The sequence below is a fragment of the Marmota flaviventris genome, chromosome 2 (assembly GCF_047511675.1).
Source record: "Marmota flaviventris isolate mMarFla1 chromosome 2, mMarFla1.hap1, whole genome shotgun sequence".
In the NCBI taxonomy this organism is placed as follows: Eukaryota; Metazoa; Chordata; class Mammalia; order Rodentia; family Sciuridae; genus Marmota; species Marmota flaviventris.
The window spans coordinates 134,242,109-134,263,857 of record NC_092499.1 but is presented as its reverse complement, the minus strand read 5'-3'; the positions used below and the strand labels follow the sequence as shown (position 1 = coordinate 134,263,857).

General features: G+C 36.4%; 1 protein-coding gene across 2 annotated transcripts in view; it reads left to right on the top strand.

Moving 5' to 3' along the window:
* The window catches only part of Efl1 (elongation factor like GTPase 1), a 143,011-nt gene that overhangs the window by 44,333 nt on the left and 76,929 nt on the right, over positions 1-21,749 (top strand). Inside the window, exons 12-15 of one of the 2 annotated variants that reach the window (XM_027921012.3) lie at positions 970-1,069; positions 8,987-9,138; positions 9,375-9,541; positions 14,569-14,707. In XM_027921012.3, coding sequence (XP_027776813.1) covers positions 970-1,069; positions 8,987-9,138; positions 9,375-9,541; positions 14,569-14,707 — 558 coding nt within the window. The remainder of the gene's footprint in view (positions 1-969; positions 1,070-8,986; positions 9,139-9,374; positions 9,542-14,568; positions 14,708-21,749) is intronic. The other variant, XM_071608574.1, reaches the window with a different exon arrangement.

Sequence of the window (21,749 nt, the reverse complement as noted above, 5' to 3'; positions counted from 1 at the left end):
TCTAGTCTATCAGCAAATCCTGTCAATTCTTCCTTTGAAATATATCCAGAATCTCACTACTTCCCACTATTCCCACTTCTATCTGTCTGGGCAAAGCAACTATCCTCTCTCACTTGGTCATTGTATTAGTATTCTAAGTAATATCCCTGCTTCTTCCCTTGATTCCCTTTAGTTTTTTCTCTACTGTAGTCAGAGTGATCCTATTAACATGTAGGTTATCATGTCACTCTGTACCTTAAAATCTTTTCAAAAGTTTTGCTAGCAAGACTTGTGAGATGTGTTTAATTTTTACTTCCTGTAATTTTTGTTTGATTTTTTTCTATTGAATTCTTTGTGTATAAATTACATTAATAGGGGGATGATTTTTTTTTTTTTAGTTACTAATGGTTTTGTGCCTCAATATAGGTAAATAAATGTCACTATGTTGATATGAAATTTGCATTAATGTATTTAAAAAGAATTGACATCTATATAGTATTGAACCTTAATTTATTTCTAAGTGTTTTTGTTATTACCATGGTACATTATTCTTGTCTGTTTTATTTTTTAACTTGTTATTGTGAGGGACTAGAAAAGCTATTCATTTTTATTTATTTTAACAAACCATCTTATTGACTCTTGACCTTTGGTAATATTTCTTAATTCTTTCCCTTCTTTACTGACAACAGGGAAACATTAGTTGTGGCTTACAGTGGTCTTCAACCTGACTCCATAGCTTTAATGCTGATACGAGAGCCTTCCCCGACTCCCACTTTGTCAGTTTTGCTTCTGTTTCTTCATCTCTACCAATTCTGTTGCTCTTTCTCTACTATCCTTTCCTAGCAGTCTTTCTAAAAAGAATAGTTACCATAGTTGTTAAAAGTTACGTATTTAGATGAAGCTATATTTTAAAATCTGCTTTCTGGAAAAATCTTTTTTTTTTTTAAATAATGGGAAAAATAGTGACATTTTTGCTTCCTGTTTGTTTAGCTTTTATGAAATGTGGAAGTGAGGACACTGCTCCAGTTATTATCTTTGTTTCCAAAATGTTTGCAGTTGATGCCAAGGCCTTGCCTCAGAATAAGCCAAGGTAAGAATAATGGGATATGGGCTGGGAAAAGTTTTGTATCTGGCGGTGTTGGGGTGTAATGGGAAGGCACAGATAATGTCTTTCCTTCCCATCTCAGCAATGAAATTGAGCCAGTACTAGGGTATTATAGAGTTTGTGTAGTCATGAATACTTTTGGGGTATCTCTGTAAGAGAAAGCTGTCAGAATCAGCTTTGGGGTATTGATTTTATCTGATGTGTATGTGTAGGGTAGTAATAGTAATAGTGACCACAGTTAACTTTTATTGAATATGTCAGAGAAGATATAATCTAAGCCTGCCCTGTCTTGTCTAATTCTTTCTGCCTCGATGGAGACCAAATGTGTGATCATTTTTGTAATGTTGTATGTGTGCAGAGGTGGCAGATATGGAGACGGATTTCTAGAGTTGGTGACTCTGTCCCTTCTACCTCATCTGTTTTCTGCATGTATTCCCCTCCTTACCATCTCTTTTGCCTGCCCCTCTAGTTAGACCCTAATTATATCTCATGGAAACTATTGGCAGTGTTCTCCAAGAAGGTTCCTCTGCCCCAGTCTTGAGTTCTACCAACCCATTTGTCATAATTACTTCAGAAAGATCTAAGACTCAGCCATGAAGATTTAGATCTGCTGCTTAAGAATGGTTAGTGTTCTCATTGCCTTGAGTAGGTTTGCCTAAAAGTATATGATTGGTGATGATTTCAGTGGCACTTAGGAAAACAAGTTTTTATTTAATAATGTATTTTAGTATGTATTTGTGTCTTATGTATTTTAATATGTATTTGTGTTTATTGCTTATTTATATCAAGTGTTCTACCTTTTCTTTTTATAAAATGAGATTTTGAGATTTTATGAAGTAAATCTTAATGAAGTAAATGTTAACCTTGCCCATTTAAATAAAATGAAGGGGCTGAGGATGTGGCTTAAGCGGTAGCGCGCTCGCCTGGCATGCGTGTGGCCTGGATTCGATCCTCAGCACCACATACAAACAAAGATGTTGTGTCCGCCGAAAATTAAAAAATAAATATTAAAATTCTCTCTCTCTCTCTCTCTGTCTTTAAAAAATAAAATAAAATGAAATAAGAAGTAAACAATAGGTAGATAGAGCAGAAGTCATGAAGGTAGTTAGTGAATATCTGAAGTTTCAGGATCACCAGCTGTAAAATAAATTTGACCTATCACGACCTGATCCCAACCCATTATAACTAGATTTTCATTTTTATGTTTCTCTAGTATTATATGCTATTCCCTGAAAAAATTCTGTCTTTGCTTATGTGGTACCTCCATCTTGGAAGACCCCTTTTCTTTTGGTAAAATTCTGCTTATCCTTCAAGAGAAAGAAGGGTGGTTTATTTTCTAGTACTTCTGTAGTATTGGAAAGAGGAAGCTTTAGTAATTTTTGTCCTGAGAATAAGTGAAGGAATAGATAAATGAGTAAATGAAGAATGAATGAATGAGTATCGGAATGAAGAAACAAGTAGGTCAGTGAATGGGAAAGCAAGTGAATTGCTAAATGAATAAGTAAATAGTTGAATGAATGAGTGAATGTATAATTTTGTATCTAGGCTATTCTGAGATACTATATTTTAGTGCCATCTACGACAGAAATTTTTTGATATCCTAGGAGATAAGGGGTTTTTTGGCCACATGGACGTATCTCAGAGATTCTAATTTACTCCTAGGGAATACTGGAGAATTAGAAAATGTACTCTTGAGACTTAAATACATGTATTTATATCACTTAAAATTCCTATGTGTACTTGCCCTTCATTTTCTTCCTGAAGAATAATAGTACTATTTTGCTCCTACTAGTAATTACATTTTCTGTGAATAGTTTTCTTCAAAACTCTTGTTTTCCAGATTTTAGGATATTTTTGCTAGCGCTGTTAATTATGTTCTATAAGGTTGTTTCACTGATTTTATTTTTTTCATCTATTACTTAACCAACACCATTTTTAATAATTGTTTTGTATAATAATACAGTAACATAACTGAGTAAGGTCATCATCATTACTTTGATTTGTTCTTTCTTCTAGGTTCTTTTTTTCATGTAATATTACTACTTTTAAAATGTGGGGACATATACCATTTCCATTTCTATTAAATTATACATACTAAGTCAGGGGCAGCAGAATATTATTTTCCTTTAGTGTAGATTAGAATATGTTCAGTGGTGAAATGCACTGAAAGTGAAGCAAGAGATAGGGTGATGAGGTACCTACAAAGATTTAAAGATTTTTCCCCAATTTGATGTCCCTGATTTGATGGAAGACTGTCCTTCACTCACTGCTTACCTGTGCCACTTTTGTAAGTATCTATATATGGGTGGGATTGTTTTAAGATTTTTCTCTTCTGTTCTACTGGTCTGTCTCTGAAGCCAAGACCACACTATTTTAATTATTATAGTTTCGTCTTCTTAATTTAGTTACTAGTTACTTGCTTACTTTCTTTAATAGCTATTATGTTAATTACTATAGACTCATGATCATTGGTTATTCTTGGCTTTTAGCATTTCTAGGTAAATTTGGGGATCACTTGTCAATCTCATGTGCCCATGTTGGGATTTTTGAAAGGGATTGCTATTAATTAGACCTCTAAAAAATTGATATATTTTTACCACTGAAAATTTCAGCCTGTGGATGAGGTGTATTCTCCATTTATATAGATCTTCTTTAATTACTTTATAGATTTTTAGCTAGTATCATATCTATAAGTATTATTAGATACTAGATTTTTGGGGGGCTGCTGGGTATTGAACCCTGGGGCACTCTCACCACTGACCTGCATCCCTGGTCCTTTTTATTTTTTATTTTGAGACAAGTTTTACTAAATTGCAGAGGCTGGCCTTGGGCTTGTGATCCTCCTGTCTTAGCTTCCTGAGTTGCTGGGATTTGGGCGTGCACCAGTATACCTGGTTAGATGGTTTTTAATATAATTAAAAATGTATTTTCTTTTTGTGAACTTTCATTTTCTATTGGTCTTTTTTTTATATTTAGGATTATAGATGATTTCTGTATATTGATCTTATATTCAGTTATTCTCTTATTCATTTATTCCTATATTTTATTTACATTCTTTGAATTTTTCCACATGTAATCATTTTAACCACAAGTGATGACAGTTTTGTTTCCTCTTTCTTTTTTCACTGGCTGGGACCTCCAGTGCATCATTTAGAAGTGGTGATAGCAGGAATTCTTCTGTCCTTTCCAGTCTTTCAAAGAAAGCCTTCAGTATTTCTCTTCAGATTCTTTTTTCTTCAGATGTGCCAAATTCCTCTCAGCAGAAAAGCAGCAGCAAGGAGGGAGCTCTTTAGTCTTTGCTTCCTCTTTTGAAATCCTGAAATCCTCAGTGCTTTGTTCACTCTTTGATACTGTCAGTCCTCTTCATTTTTTTTTTTCTGTTAATTTATTCATCTTGCCTAGTTGTTTTCAGTGGGAACACTGGGCAGAAGCCGGAGGTCAGGCATTGCTGGAAACAGAACCTGCCCCTGATAAAGCAGTGTTTTACTATTGATTCATATAACTTATAGGCAGGATTTTGGTCTCTGAAATGAAGACACTTATTTATATGGTTCTAGGAAGTGCCTCTTCTGTATGTCCACATCTACCCTGGGGTTGTGTGGGAATGATTCAAGTAATGGAAAAACATGAAAGATTGTAAATATCACTTCTTGAGAAGATCCTAGCACTCAGCAGCATCCCAAGTCTTACCCACCCCCCAATCTTGTAACTAGTGGTGATAATAACACTAATAATTGGCTGCAGCTTATGAAAGCATTATAGTATTCCCATGATGCCATTAATTATGGTATTTACATCTAACAATTCTTCAATGGAAGAAGAATTTGGTGTTTCAGTTTGACTTGTGAGGAAATTAAGGAACCTTAAGAAAAATGGGTAATGTGCTCCAGGTCACATAGCTGCAAGGAGGCTAAAGATGTATTTGAATCTAGATGTATTTAGCTTTAAGGCCTGTGGTCATTCACTTTACTGTGGAGAATCTGCCCCCAATCATATCTATGGCTTTTCAGTTTTCCACCCCTAAGTCTGCTTTTGCTATTCTGAAGTGTAGTTTAAATGAAATTCTTACAGAATTCTCATATGGTGATAAGTACCTATTAAGTGACATTCTGGTTGGGAGTTTTCCAGGTAGTCCCTATTCCTCTGTCATCCTGAGTCTATGTGTTACTTTTTCTTTCTTTTTGGGAATCAACTTCTAGTAACAAGGTGCCATTGATATTGTTCTTGGAGATCAGGAACGGGTCCTTGTTCCCCTGGTGTTGAATATTAAACACCTGAGAAATGCTGAGGCAAGTGTAGAAAGAAAGTTTTGTTGTTGTTGTTGGTTTTGTTTTTTGGTGGGAGGTGGTGTACTGGCGATTGAACTCATGGGTACTTGGCCACGGAGCCACTTCCCCTGCCCTGTTTTGCATTTTATTTAGATACAGGGTCTCACTGAGTTGCTTAGCACCTCACTTTTGCTGAGGCTGGCTTTGAACTCCAGATCCTCCTGCCTCAGCCTCCGGAGCTGCTGGGATTACAAGGAAAGCAAGTTTTATCAAGAAAGAGACAGGGACAGCTGACTTTTGAAGAGGGCCCAGAGCCATAGAATGGATGTGTCTTGCTCTTTTATAGACCCCAGAACTCTCCACCTTCTCTTTGCAGGAAGGAACAGGAGCTTTGGGGGTAATCATTAGCAACTCAAAGTAGGTGTGTGTGTGTGTGTGTGTGGGTGGGTATAGGTGGGTTGTGCATCCCAGAGGTTAGCTGTTAGCAAGGCATTATCGTTTTTTTTTTTTTTTTTTTTTTTTTGATAACCAGCCCTGTTCTTTCTACCTCCTATTATTCATTAACTATATTGACTGCCAGACCTTAGCCCCCTGCCTCAGTTTGCTGAGGACAGGCAGGGCTGCAGGCAGATTGCTTTTGGCAAAGAAAGCCTGTGGCAGGCAGGGACTCATTTTAGAGAATTATTCTCTTAACCTTGTAATCCCACCATCCTCACCTATCTGTCCCTTTATACCATCTTCAAACAGATGTCACTTTTCTTTTTTGTCACCTGATCCCCAACATGTCAGCTACCTGGTAAGATGGTGACTTTTGGTATTGAGTTCTACCAACCCCTCTACCAACTCTTTCTCTGACATTGTCCTGTTTATCAGTGCCATAGAGGCCAGAGCATGACCACTGTTAGGAAATTCTGAAGTTGAATAGTTTTGTGTTCTTCCTTCTTTTCCTCTCACCTCCATATTCACCTCCCAACCTAACATTTGAATTTCCAGTCAACATTCTCACCTTTGGTATCCTTCATTTCTAGTTCCTTAAACCCACCCAAATAACCCGCCCAAATAACCCACCACTTGCAGCTATTTCCTTATCGGTAGAGCCCTGTTTTCTTAGAAATAAGTTCCTCTTTGTTTTAACAAATACTAGATGTACAGAGGACACTTTTTATAAATCCTTATTGACTTCTGTCTGTTTGCTTGCTCCCCTCTACCACTGCTGCTAGTACATACATAGTGCATGGCACATGGGAGGTTTTAACTGGATGGATGGATAAACACGTAGGAAGATAGCAAGTACCTATGCAGTTAATGCTAACTAATGACCATAAGTGCCTATTAATTCCAGATCGTGTCATGAGATTAGGTAGATGAAAATTTAATATATGAGGTGAAAATTATGCTTCTTTATGAACCAGAGTTAAAATTGCACTTAATTAAAATGGTGATTTTTTTTTTTTTTAATCATCTTAATTCCTTCTAAATGGAAGACAGAGGTTGATGATAATGGGCATAGGGCTTGGAGACAAGCAGATCTAGATTAGAATCCAGACCTCTCCACTTAATATCTGACTTTGGCTCCTATTGCTTAAATTTTCTAATTCTCCATTTTTTCTTAATGTAAAAGGGAATGGAAAGTGTACTTCATTTAATTGTTGAGATATTTGTATGCTGTAACCCATGTGAAGTGATTAGCACAATGTCTGGACTCATGTTAAGCCTATTAGAAGAAACTTCTGAGGGCAAGCAAGTGCCTCAGGTGTCTCTTCCTCCTGATGCTAGTAATAATGATACTATGTTATGTGTGGATGTTTTAATTCACACTTCCCAGATATTTTTAAGAGTATTTAGCAAAAATTTAGAAATATGGACAGTTGTCTGTGGCCTGGTTGAAGGAATAGCTGAAGGGGTTAACCAGGGGAAGAGAAGGGTGAGGGGAAGGAATTGAGCGAGATGATTCCAAGGAAAGGGGAAAGAGAACTGCTCCAGAGGACAGAACAGCATCCATGCCTAGCAATTTTGAGGAAGCAAAATGCATCCTGTATTTGAAAGACCTTCTAACATTGAGAGCTTCCTATGAAGAGGGGCATTTCTCCTGTGTTGATAGCCAGTCTTTCCGGTGCCAGCAGTTCTGGTTGCCTGAGTACAACATCTCAACTGGGCCAATCTCATGGATTAGTCTCTCATGTTTGTATCCTGTTGCACAGCCCTGTAATGGAATGGGTCTGACAAGAAGGGCCAACTCCTAGAATTAAACTCTTCCATTCTGAGAGACAGCTAGTAAGAAAGGCAGAAAACTAGAGTCTAGGTCTACTGGGAAGTCCTGCCTAACTGCAGGTATCTGAAGAGGATAGCAGGAGACCATCAGTGATTTAAGCAGTCATTCCTACTTACCCCATGTGAAGTAAAAAGGTGGAAGAGGTCTTAGGGCATTTGACAAAAAGCTCCAAGAGTATGTGGCCAGTTAGAAGACAGATAGGAAGTACCCATGCTGAATGCCTGTCCTGTGGTTTCACAGTGCTTAAGGAGAGAGGAGGGGAAGGTGGCATGTCAAGGGGAGAGATGAGACTATCAGTCTAGTGTTAATTCAGAGATCAGGAAGTAAAGCTGGAATCATAATGTCAAAGGTAAGGGACAATGTAGAACAGAGGCACAAAGTGTTGGGACTAGGCAGAATAGAGCAGCTTTTAGAGGTGGATTTCAAGTTGAGACCAGAAGATTAGCTTGCTATCTCAATGCTCATTCCCAAGAAGAGTGGGAAAGAGGTTCAGATTTTACCAACTTTAGGGCAGAATTGGCTTTGCTCTTATGTTGGGGGTGAGCATGTAGGTGATTCATGAGGACCCCTACATAAAGGGAACCACATCCTGGGGAACAACCACCTACCAAACAGAATGACCATTTTTATTCAACTTCAAATTTACCTTTTGCAAAAACATTTTGGTATTAAAGCTCTAAGCACCTTGTCTAAGTCCTAATAGGCATGAGAATAATTCTTTTAGGAGAAAATAGCTTAATTAACAACACCTTTCAGACTAACCCCCAACAAAAGACATATCTACACCTGCACATTGCCTTTTCTGTTTTGGATCTCTTGGATCTAACATAATGTCTAAGCATTTGAATTTGACCTGTTAGTTCTGCTGAATTGCCAGTATGCAGCCTGGCCTGGAACCCTTCTTTGTGAACTCCAGTTCTATATGAAGATACATGTTTGTACTTAGGAAGAAAACCTCAATTTCTTACTGAGGCCTTGAGCATGTTTGTCTTTGGGGCATTCCAAGTCTGGGTATCTTTTACTTGTTCCCTTCCTTCTCTCTTTCCTTTCCTCTTCCAGAAGGAATACTGATATCTGAGAAAGGATCCATGTTGCTGTGCTTAGCTCCACTTGTGGGCTTGGACTTTTGCCTGCCAATTCATAAGCTCATATTAGCTGGAGATGCAGTATTGTTGGAGAGCCTGGTGGGCACTCTCTTCCTGTTGCTCGAGCTATGGGAGAACTCGGAGAGGTCTTTAGCCTGAAAGGCACTTGAGACTAATCATCTTATTTAGCCCTGTCTGTACTTGCTGTTTTCCTTCTTGAATGAACCAAGAGGTGCTTGATGTTGCCAGATGATAACCTATTTGTGATGTCCTGTAGGCCTCTCACTCAAGAAGAAATTGCTCAAAGACGTGAACGTGCAAGACAGAGGCATGCAGAGAAGCTCGCTGCAGCACAAGGGCAGGCACCTTTGGAGCCCACCCAAGATGCGAGTGCACTGGAAACAAGCCCACAAAGAGAAGAGCCAAGAGGTATAGCTTACCTAAATAGGCTTTAGTGTTAAGTATTTGATGTTTTGCTTAACATAGGATGCTCATTCTTTAGTACTGAGATTTTAGCTTTAATTATAGTTTTTATCAATATTCTTTTCATTCTTAATGTTTATCTCCTGAAACTGGACCAAATATATTAACTGTTTCCTTTGTTTCAGGCAGATCTTGGATTAAAGAGAGTATTCTTGGCACTTATTACCCTTTGTTCCTGGCAGGTGATGAGCAACAGGTGGAGAGTATGGCCACTAATCCTGTGCCCCAGGAAGGAAGCAACCAAGAGTCTTTTATTGCATTTGCTCGTGTATTCAGCGGTGTAGCTCGAAGAGGAGAGAAAATTTTTGTCTTGGGGCCCAAGTACAGTCCTATTGAGTTTTTGCAAAGGGTAAGAATTGGAAATAAAATATTAGTATATTATTTCAAGGGTCTGATACCTCTTTGGATACCTTAAAAGAAAGGCATACCTGAGTAAATTCTGTATCTCTTCTTCTGTTGCGTTGGTAACATCTGTTATTTATGTCTCACTTAACATTCAGGAAACCACACCAGTATGTGATCCAATTTTCGGGCTTTATTGAATTATAAAGCTCTTCTTTTCAAGGCAAATATCATCTTGTGGCTAGGGACTGAAGGGGTAAGAGTAGATGTCATGCTGGAGTCAAGAGCTGAGCTTCAAGAAATGTGGAGACCCTAAAAACAGGTTGACTTAGTTCAAAGGTATGGAGAGTGAGCAGGTAATAGTAGGTGGGTCCCAGAAATCCAATATGAGTATCTGTAAGCTGTTAGACAGCTGGCATCTAAAAATGCCTTAACCAGAGAGTGAAAGAGACCACAGACTAGAACTGTTTCAGAACATTTTTGAAATTAAGATACATACATTATAATGAAGCAATAAAAGTCTAAGATGACTAAGATACTGAAAGAACAGGTAGCCAGTCAGGATCAGGATCAGCAAGAAGCAGCTTGTCTGTCAGTTAATAACATAAAGTATCAGAAACAGAAAGCATGAGCTTCTCTCTGTGCAGGAAGCAGACTGTCTGTAGGTAAACCAGGAAAGGTGAAAGCCAGAGTGGAAGGGAGCTGTGGAAGAAAAGTCTCTGCCCTTAGTTTTTCCTGCCTTAAATCCTTACTCTATCAGTTTTAACAGTTTAGTCCTTAAGAGATCACAATGTGGTGTGGAGGTTAAGCATTCTTGGCTGGGCTGCAAATGGAGTACATCACTTGGTATCTAAAGGGTTATATTTTATAGGGTTATATTTTATTTTGAAGTGGTGTAATAACATGTAGAAAACCTATTTATGATTATCGTAACATCTTGGCTTGGATGTAATTGATCATTTGTTGTTTATCAATAGGGGTCACCATCTGACAATTTCTTTCTTTACTCTCTAAATTGTCCAGTTAAGTAAGAAGTATTAAGTGAAATACTGATTTATTGGACATTAAAGATTTCATGAGCACACCAGTTTACTTTCTGTGCATGGCATGTCTCTGCTCTTGTGTGGCTAGAGGTTGAAATCAGCTCCTTGTATATCAAATGACTCAGGTAGGAATGATAAAATGAATTCATAGCACAATGGCTCCTTATTTATAAACAAAGCCACATAAAACCTAATTCCAGTCTACCTTAAAAAAGAAAAACAGCACTGGGGTTGTGGCTTAGTAGTAGAGCGCTTGCCTAGCATTTTCGAGGCCCTGAGTTTGATCCTCAGCACCAAATAAAAATAAATAAATAAAGGTATTGTGTCCAACTACAACTAAAAAATAAATATTTAAAACTAAAAGAAAGAAAAACAAGTAAAATATGTCAGATCTAGCCCAGAAGTAAGTGCTCCTCAGAATTTTAGTACTGTTTGTTTGCTGCTGCATATTATAGATTACAACAAATTTAGCAGCTTGCTACTCTATACATTTTAACATCTCAGACTTCATGATAGGAGTCTAGGCATGGCTCAGCTGTCTCTTCTTTGAACCCAGAGGTGCTTAACCACTGAGCAACATCCCCATTCTTTTTTATTTATCCCCAAAATCTGTAGTCAGGGTGTTGACCTATAGGATTGACTGGGGAACGATCTGTTTCCTGGAACCCGTAGAATGTTGGCAAAACTCATATCTACACCTGCAGGCAATGAAGGCCTTGGGGTTTTTACTAACTATTGACCACCCAGAAGCCACTTTCAGCTTCTTGCCTTAGAGACTTTTCCAACTTGGAGGCTTATTTGAACAAGTCATTGAGCCTCTGGAATGAGTCTACTAGCAAGACAGTCTTGTATGATGTTACGTAGCATGGAGTGGTGTCCTGTCTCCTTTGGAACGTTCCATTAGTTAAAGGCAAGTCTCACAAATCCCACTCACACTTGGGGAGGAGATTACACAAAGGTATTAACACCAGGAAGCAAGAATTGTGTGTGGGGGGGCACTTTTAGTCTGCTGGCCACATCGTTCTCTTGATTTTCTTTTCTTTATAATTTACAACCTACATATGCATTTCTAAATAATACATTGTTATATTCACATGTTTCTGAATTTGTACAAATGTTTTCTTAATGTAGTTATGCTTCTATGACTTGTTTTTTTAACTTAATTGAGAAATTACTCCTTTAATGCCTGTTCTTATAGTTCATTTATTTTTCAGCGCTACATAATATTCCATCATATAAGTACATATTTTGTTTATCCATTTTCCTATCACTATATATTTGGGCTTAAGCTGTTTTTGTTTTTGTTTTGGTAAACAAATGATACCTTGAATATTTTTAAACATAACCTTCTTATGTATATTTGCAAGAAATTCTAGGGAATACATCTGTAGCGGAATTGCTTAGATATTCTTTGACCTAACAAGATAATTTTAAAATTGTCTCTCCTTTTTTTGGGGAGGTGTGGGGTGGTGCCGGGGATTGAACCCAGAGGTGCTTAACCACTGAGCAACATCCCCATCCCTTTTTATTTTTAATTTTGAGACAGGGTCATGCTAAGTTGCTTAGAGCCTCAGCCTCCCCAGTCACAGGGATTACAGGTGTGTATCACTGTACCTGGATTAAATTGTCTTTCAAAATAGTTCTGATTTATACTCCCAACAGGAGTTACATAGTCATGGTGTGGTGTCCTGGCATGGCTCAACGTTCTACTTGTTCAGATCCTCACCAAAATTTGGTATTGTTAGGCTTCTAATTTTTGCCAATCTGATGGCCATGACCTGGTGTTTTATAGTAGATTTAATTTACATTTTCCTTATTATGCTTATAAATTACATTTATTGGTCATTCATATTTTCTCAGTGTCATTTCCCTGTTTTCTACTGTGCAGCTTTTGAGAAAACACTGGGTTTTAGAAGACTTTTGTGGATTCTAAATAGTAATTTCTTGTCAGTTTAAGTTTTGCAGATTTCTTCTCCAGTTTGGGACCTGTCTTTCTTTCTGTTTGTTATCCTTTAACGGATAGAAACTCTTAATTTCAGTATAGTTGGATTTATTAGTCACTACCTTCATGAGTTTTGATTTTGTAGCTTGTGTAATAAAATTGGAATTGGAACCATATTGAAGCCACAAAACTTTCTCCTGTGTTTCCTTCTAAAATTTAATGTTTTACTTTTCATATTTAAATGTTGAATCCAGTGTTTGTTTACAGTATGAAGGAATCCAATTTCCTTTATTTACCAAAGGACCAATTGTTCCAGCATCATTGAATAGACCATTTCTGTCACTAATTTGCTTTGTTCAACTTGTCATAAATCGAATTTCACACATTCATGGGTCTTTTTTCTGAACTATTAGGTTTTTTGCTTACTTTTCAAAAATTTTTGTTTTTCTCTAACTGTGTCTCTTCAGTGCTCTCTTTATTCCTAAATGTTGTGAATCTAAAAGGCCAAGTCTCTCTCCTTGTTTTTTTTTTTTTTTCGTGTGTGGGTATCTTCTTTATTCCTCACCTCTCCTCTGTATGAAGTTTATAGTGAGCTTTCAGGTTCCACAAAAAGCTCTGTTGAAACTTTGATTAGAATTACTGTAAATTCCATTTGGCATGAATCATCGATTTGTAATGTAACATCTTGTCATCCATATATGTTAGGCTTATCTGTTTATTTAGGTCATTTTTAATGTTTCTTATTCAAGTTTATAGTTTTCTTCATCATGATTTTCAGTCACTTTGTTAGATTTATTTGTAGCTATCCTATATTTTCTTGCTATTCTGTAAGTTAACTGGTTTTAAAATATGTATATTATTCTGTCTACCGTCAGTCTATGGAAATAGTATTAACTTCTGTTTATTGATCTTATGCCTCTGCCTCTGTGCTGTCTTATTAATTATAATTTATCTGTTTTTAAGTGTATGGACAAATTGTGGATAATTCTCTTGCTTTCTATCAATCCTTATATTTTTTTCTTTCCAACCTGAGTTGTGATTGTATCAGAACTTGCACATTTAGATGTAGTGTATGTTGGAAAATACATCATTTTCATGAAGTTTCCAGGTGTTCCTGAATGCGTGAGACTCTCCTTGCTCTAAGCCTTTATGAACTTACTTTTGTGTACTACGTTTTTGTGTCACTCTAAGCTTGTAATGTTAGTTATCTTTGTATATGTTGTATCTGAGACTTTTTTCCCACTTCTTATAAATGGCAAAGAACCTTGGGCCTGTGGATACCAAAGATGTGTTGGGTTTTGATTTAAAAACTTCCAAGGTGCTTGCATTCATGTGGAGGATGTATTTCTGAAGACTTCACACAACTCAAACCTTGAATCATTTAAAATAGTTTCTCTTTAAGAATAAACATAATATAGGAGAGCTCATAAATCTGTTATTCTTGCAGCATAGTTTTGCTGTGTGTGTGTGCTATGTCTTTTCATCAGTGTTCCTAATATTTCACAGCATGCTCTCTTCAAGATTAACAACACAGCATATGATATGGCAATTGTTTAGATTTTTTCTATGATACTTTCATTAGTTGTTTTCATGTGTTACTAGGCACTAGCACCAGCCCTTGTTGAATACTTGAAGAACATTATCATAAGATTAAAATAATTTAAATTATTGTAGTAATAACGAGTGTTGAAACAATAGCAGAGTAGTCACCACCACCAGTGCATGGCATGGTTCGCCACAATACCAGCAGCAAGAATGTACTACCAGTTACAACAGAATTTATGTTCTTAGTCTTGAAGCCTACAATCAAGTGGGAATCTGGACAGTTTTTTAATATTGGAGAAGTTTTAGTACTTCAAATTTTATGCAATAAAGTGGGACATTTCTTATCATATAATTTCAAATTTGCATGTTTTTGGTTTACATGAAAGGTGACTGTGGTGGCTATGCCATATCTTATTGATGAATAGAAAGAATTACAGATGCCAGTTAATTCCTTCATATGCCTCCTAACTTATCTTTGATCATTTTTTTTTTAATTTTACCTAGGTACCATTAGGCTTCTCAGCCCCACCAGATGACCTCCCCCCAGTCCCTCACATGGCGTGCTGTACACTGGAAAACCTGTATCTTCTGATGGGCAGGGAACTGGAAGATCTAGAGGAGGTACCTCCAGGAAATGTGCTAGGTAGGGGGAAACTGTTTTGTATGTACGCCTTTTTGAGAAATTACTTAACATGTCACTAAATATTTAGGGAAATTTTTGAAGGAAATAACTGATTTTCTTTTTTTTCTGGTGTCTTTAACTTAGTGTCATTTGAGTAACCAGCCTAAGAATCAGTGGCTTGCTATAACAAACATGTACAATATTATTTGAGTAACCAGCATGTGAATCAGTTGCTTGCTATAACAGACATGTAATAGTCTGTATCCTAAGTTAGGGTTCCATTTATTTGGGTGCAAGAGGGGGAATTTCTACTCAATAAAGTCAGTCTAGATAACTAAGACAGTTCTGGTTCTACAGGTTTGATTTCAAAATTTTGAAAACTGTTCTGATGTAAAGGTCTATTTAAACTCATTGCTTTTTTCCCAGTGGTTTTTTTTTTTTTATCCTCCTTGAGTATTGAATGCTTTATTTATAGTAGTTAGTAGGTATCAGTTTTTTCCATAAATATTATTCCTTATTTCCTTTATGTTTATTACTTGCTTGACTTAAGTCCTTCCTATGTAGAATTTTCTATGTAGCACAACTCTAAAGACTCGGATTAAGAGATTCCTCTTGGATCATCATTGGATCCCGGGCATTCTATGGAATGCTGTATCTTATTGTACTTTTATATTCTTAACCCTTATGGTCATCCTCAGCTATAGAGGTATGGATTGGATTACTAATTCTCTTTTAGTTTGTAGAGTGAAGGTCTAGGCTATTGGTCCAGAATGGCTGCTGGTTTGTCTGGATTTTGTGAACCTTAATCCAAGAAATTTGCCAAGCATTTTTGCACTCCCCTGTAAAGAAACATTCTTTTCTTTATTTTTAAATTAATTTTTTGGCATGCAACTAGTAAAATTCCCAGCTTCTCAGTGTTACCTATTCTTTTCTGCCTCTTTGGAAAATACCACTGAACTTTACAATCGGTAAAACTATGACCTGACACAGCTAACTTTATCAGAAGGAACAGTGAAAGAAGAATAGAAAGTACCCTGATTCTGTTCACAAGCATTCCTGAGAATTATTGTATTGCTTAGACTCAGTACCCTTTGTTTCTGACTTACATGGAACATGACATGGAGAATCTCCAACATGATGCTCAAGTGAAATAAAAGAAACTCTGTCAAGTGGATAATTTTTGTTGTATCTCCTCTAATTAAGGCACTGGATTTATGTTTTTTCCCAAGTCGAGGTTAGGAATATGGCATAATTTTTTTCTTTCTGGTTTTTGGTTATCTAGATTCTGTCCAGGATTGAGGTTAAGTGTTACGCTACAAGGATAGAAACCATTTCTCTGACATCACTCCAGGCAGCATTGGCTCTGCCATCTGCTACAGGGAGACCGACTACCATCTTGTTCATTTCTTCTTAGAGACAATAGTTATATACCTCACTCTCTTATTTATCTTTTAAGAAACTATGGGGTTGTGGCATGAGCTAAGGTGAAGTTGAAGGTGCCTAAACATTTGTTTCCCAAATTCACCGGTATAAGACTAAGCCAGATGGACAAACCACTTGGGAACAAAGTGGGTTGAGAACGAAAAGCCAGGTTTTATCCTGTAAGACTTGGGATTGTATTTAGCTACAGGTAACTACAAAATGAATGTATAGTCTTAAAATTCACTCAATAGGAAGCCCAAGGATAGACAGTGCAGGGCCACTGTGATGGCTGACCTGTGTAATTGGAGAGCCAGGTTCCTTCTCTGCCTGTTACAAACCTCAGCACATGGCTTTTATACCCATGGAAATAAGATGGGTCTTGTGTCTCCAACAGTCATATCCATACTCTTCAGGAGAAGAGGGCACAAGGGTCCAGACCCTGCCACAGGATTAATGTTTTTATTTGAGAAGAAATACCCTCTATAGGACTTCTATATATATTCTCATTTTTGTAATTTTGCATATTGTCACCTCTAGTAACTGTAAGGGAGGGCCAAGATTGAGTGTTTGACCCTTATACCCTTGGTAGTTAATATAAGGAATGTTGGGGGTGTAGATGGCTTTCAGATAGCCAGTCCACACTGTCAGCCACATTCCCCCTATGGTCACCTTAGGCCCTTCCATTATTTTGTTTCTTTACATTAATAAGAAAGATAGTCCAATAGAAGGACTGTGAGTGTAACATTGAAGGAGTTAAAACCCAGCTAGTGGCTTTGACTTTCCTTTTGAATTGAAACATAGGGTAATTATTTTCCTTCTACTAATCCAATCCTTAGTGAGCCTCCTATGTATCTAAAGAAAGTATGAGTGTACCAAACTTCTGGTCATAGTTTTGCAGTGAACTGGTTATATGACCTCAGACCAATTATGCAAACTTGCTGGGTGTCACTCGCATCAGTTTTCCCAGATGATTCAGACAAAGGCAATGGCTGCTAACATTTCTTATGGTAGAAGTAGAATAGCCACATTAAATTTTTTTCCTAAGAAGAGTATTTATGGATTCCTAGGGATACGTTTATTATATTTATCATAACTGTTATGTCATTTATCCTAAACTTTAAGGACAAAACATTAAATAAGATTGCATGGAACATATTTTATTGCCAAAGCTATAAAATACTAACAGAACTTTATGAAATACTAACAAAATTGAACTTTAAAATTGCCGTTATATTATGGCAGGTTGACATCCCAGCGAGAATGGAATAGGTAAAAATTCTTAGTACTTACATCATAAAAACCTTCCCTGGGTTATGTCAATATCTCAATGGCTGAAAACAAATGCTAACCTATACTATCTCCAAGGTCTCTTCTGAACATTTAACTTTTCAGGGTTGTGTTTCTTAAATTATTTCAGTAATTAGGATATTCCCTCTTCTGGTGTTCTTTGAAGGAGGAACAAATATTTTGATATGGCTATTTGATTGGACTCATAACCCATTTGAATGGCTCCATCAAAACATCTTGAATTAGTTTCCAGTCTTAGATTCATAGAATAACTTTTTCAGGCAGATTTCACTTGTTCATTGATTAAACATGTGGAACATGTGTTAGCAGTAGCAACAGTTTCATAAGCCAGGGTGTTTAATAAAAGCAGCTTTTCAAAGTAAGCAGTAAGTTTAAGACAGGATAAAAGAGGAGGCTGTGGAATATGTGTTAAGAGGTGAGAAGTAAAGAGCCCAAGAGAAGGCTAGCTGGCAGTCAAGGGTAATGAATGCTGGGATTCAAGCCAGCAGGTTGCTAGGGTGAGTTAACTGAGACCCCATCTGTCAGCATAGTTTGTTTGTTTCAGAAGGGTTTATCTTCTCAGGTAAATTTGAAATGGAATGGATAAGATGGTAGACTTTGGCCAGAATAATCTACATGTTCCAGTTACTTTTGCTGCATAATAAAAATCTAGTGGCTTAAAATAAAGATGATTTTTATTTTTCATACATCTGCAATTTGAAGTTTGGTAGGGACAGCTTGTCTTTATTCCAATGGTATCTTTTGAGATAGCTCAAAGCTTCTGAAGGCTAGAATCTTATGAAGAGTCTTTCACTCACATGTCTGCAATTGATGCTGGTTTTTGGCAGGGACCTTGGTTGGGAGTGGAATTGAGGCCTTTCCATATGGCTGCTTGGCTTTGTTACAGCATGGTGACTGGGTTTTATGGGTGAATATCCAATCAGGGGGAGCTAGGAGGAAGCTATGTCACCTTTTATGACCTAGCCTCTACAGCCTTCAGCTGTACTTCTGCCACATTCTGTTTATTAGAAGTGAGTCACTGAGACTGGCCCATATTGAGAGGGAGGGAACTAACTCTACCTTTTGATGGGAAACATGTCCAAGAATTTGTGGACATGTTTTAAAACCACCACACTACTAATCATAGATAATTTCTTACCTCCTTTTGCATTGTAGAAGGTCCATTGCAGAACACATACCATAAATTAAGACAGAGATGTTCATAGTGGTTCTGAACTATCTTTTTTGCTTTGTTAACTTAGAGAAAAAGTCACAATTCCTATTTAATAAGAAAATAGTAGAGTAATATGATTGATACCCATATGTTTTTCATTAGGAATGATATAGTCAGGAAATTCATCAAGTGCAGATGAAAAAATTTTTGTTGGAAAAGGAAATGAAAACATTATATGGCATTCTTGGACAATTCGGCATTATGTATCCAAAGTCTAAAAGAAAGTTCTTTTATTGGCACCTGAAAATGCAGATTTCACATTCTAACTCAGCTATAACTCACTTAAAGAACTTAATATGTACTGATAAGTATGGAATAGGTTTTGTGGTCTGGAAATCGTTGATTTAAAGTTTAAAATCATTTAATTCCAACCTGATGTTTGTAAAGTTGGTATAGATGGGACCAGAGAGACCTTACTATGTTTAATACACAATAGCCTTTTGTTCAGTACCATACCAAAAATGTTTCTAAAAATAAATGTTTGCTACAGGCTCTTATTAAAGTGTGAGAGGAAATTGAATTAGAATTCCAAATCTTTAGCCTTTTCACATACTCTTTTAGATTTCTTTCATATGGTTAAACTTCTAAAAGTTCAGGGGTGTACTCTGAGAGGAAACATGATATTCCTTTTCACAGCATGAAGAAAATAATAAATATTAGTTATCCTTTTTTTCTGAACCGGATTTAGTTTTCCCATGGTTGGTTGTTGAGCCATAGGAAGTCAGTGTCAGTAATCACTGTGGATTGAATGAAGTTTGTGCAGGTTGAGACAGAATCCTTAGTCATGTTGGATAACCTCTGAGTAAGAAACCTTTGAAGGGTTTAACCAAATTTGATTTAATTCATTTCAAGGGAAGTCTCAGCAGTATGTGGCCCTGAAGACTTTGTGGTAATTTTGCAATACTTTAAATTTACTTACTAGAGAATGTCTTTTAAATATATTATTATTAACATGTCCACTTGTGGTGAATCTATTTTAATGATTAAAAGCTAACAGCTTGACTAGTCACTTGTTAGTTTTAGTAGTTGCAACAGATTTTAATGGTTTTCCTTTTACAGATAACAGTGATTTTATTCTTTTATCAAATAATTATGTCATATTTCTTTTTATTTTCATGTTGCTTATAAGAATGTGATAAATAATATTTGTAGTAATAGCTGTTGTTCTGTCTAGTTCCTTCCTGACCTTAATGGCAGTGTTCCTAGTGTTTTAGTTTCAAATTAGATGATGTATTGATTCTTGATATTTCTTATTTTATCATGCTAGGAAAGGTTTTTTTTTTTTTTGGTACCGGGGATTAAACTCGGGCACTCAACGACTGAGCCACATCCCCAGCCATATTTTATATTTTATTTAGAGACAGGGTCTCACTGAGTTGCTTAGTGCCTCGCCATTGCTATTGCTGGCTTTGAATTCGTGATCCTCCTGCCTCAGCCCACCCAAGCGGCTGGGATTACAAGTGTGCACAACTGCTCCAGGTTTATAAAAGTATTCTTTAAAAAAAAAAAATTGAGTACATACTGAATTATATCGATATGTTCTCAGACTTTTTCTCCTTGCTATAACTAATATCATGAATTATATTTAATTGCTATAACTAATGTCATGAGTTATATTTCCTGGTTATTATGATGCCATTCCATTCCTAGAGGAAAAACTCCAGCTCTTGATCATTGCATATTTTTTCACACCTATTAGATTAACTTAAAAGCTTTATATCTAGATGTTTTTGTAGGATAAATAAAATTGGCTGTTATTTTCTTGGCATCATAAACATATCAAAATGTGAAGCTTTCATCTTTTCCACCCTCTATAGCTGCACTGTTCAATTGTTAGCCACTAGCTATATTCAGTTATTTAAATCTAACTAGATTGAACAAAGGTAACATTAATATTTATTTCATCAGTTACACTAGTTCATTTCAAACATTCAGTAACTAGTTATGGTTAGTGACAACGATGCTAGATAGGGCAACTCTAAATAAATTTTATGTAGTATGAAAATTGTCTTTTCTTTGAAAGTTTTGAGCAGTTCACTGGTAAAACCAGCTGGGCTAGATACATAAAATGTTCAGTTCTTTCAAGCTGGCATACTGTGTCTTTCTTATTTCCAATTCTGTATGCTTGTGTTTTCTTACCTGATTTCTTTATTATAAGTTTGTCTTCTTCATTTTAATGTAGTAGCTCTCATATATGATTAGTATTTTAAGTTTTTTTATTAAAATAATTTTTGGGATTTGGATGTAGCTCAATACAGGTCCATTTGAAACTACAGATAAGCTTATTTGTATAAGTTATCTTTAACTATAGAGATAACCACCCATCCTTGTGTGTGTGTGTGTGTGTGTGTGTGTTTTAATTGTGGTTAAATACACATAATATAAAATTTATCATCTTAGTCATTTTTAAGCATACAGTTCATTAACATAGTGTTTTATTTGAAAAAAATCTTACTTTCTTGTTTTAATTTAATTTTTTAAGATATACATGAGAGTAAGAGTATATTTTGACATATTGCACATACATGGAATATAATTTTTTCTAATTAGGATCCCATTCTTATGATTGTACATGATGCAGAGTTTCACTGGTGGCAAAATTCATGTGTGTGTGTGTATGTATGTTTTATGTATGCATATATATATGAGAATGTATATTCACATATGAACATAGGAAAGTTGTGTCTGATTCATTTCCATCCCCCCTCCCTTCCCTTCATATAATGCAGTGAATTCTCCGCCCCCCCCCCCCCACCCCCATTGTGTGTTAGCATCTGGAAAGCAGAGAGAACATTCATCCTTTGGTTTTTGGGGATTGGCTTATTTCACATAGCATGATAATCTCTAGAGCCATCCATTTACCAGCAAAAGTCATAAAGTCGTTTTTTTATGTAATGAGTAATATTCCATTGTGTATATATACCACATTTTCTTTATCCATTCATCTGTTGAAGGATACCAAAGTTGGTTCCACAGTTTAGCTATTGTGAATTGAGCTGCTATAAACATTCATGTGTCTGTGTCACTGTAGTATGATGATTTTAAGTCCTTTGGGTATATGCCAAGGAGTGGGATAACTGGAATGGTGGTTCCATTCCCAGTTTTCTGAGGAATCTCCAT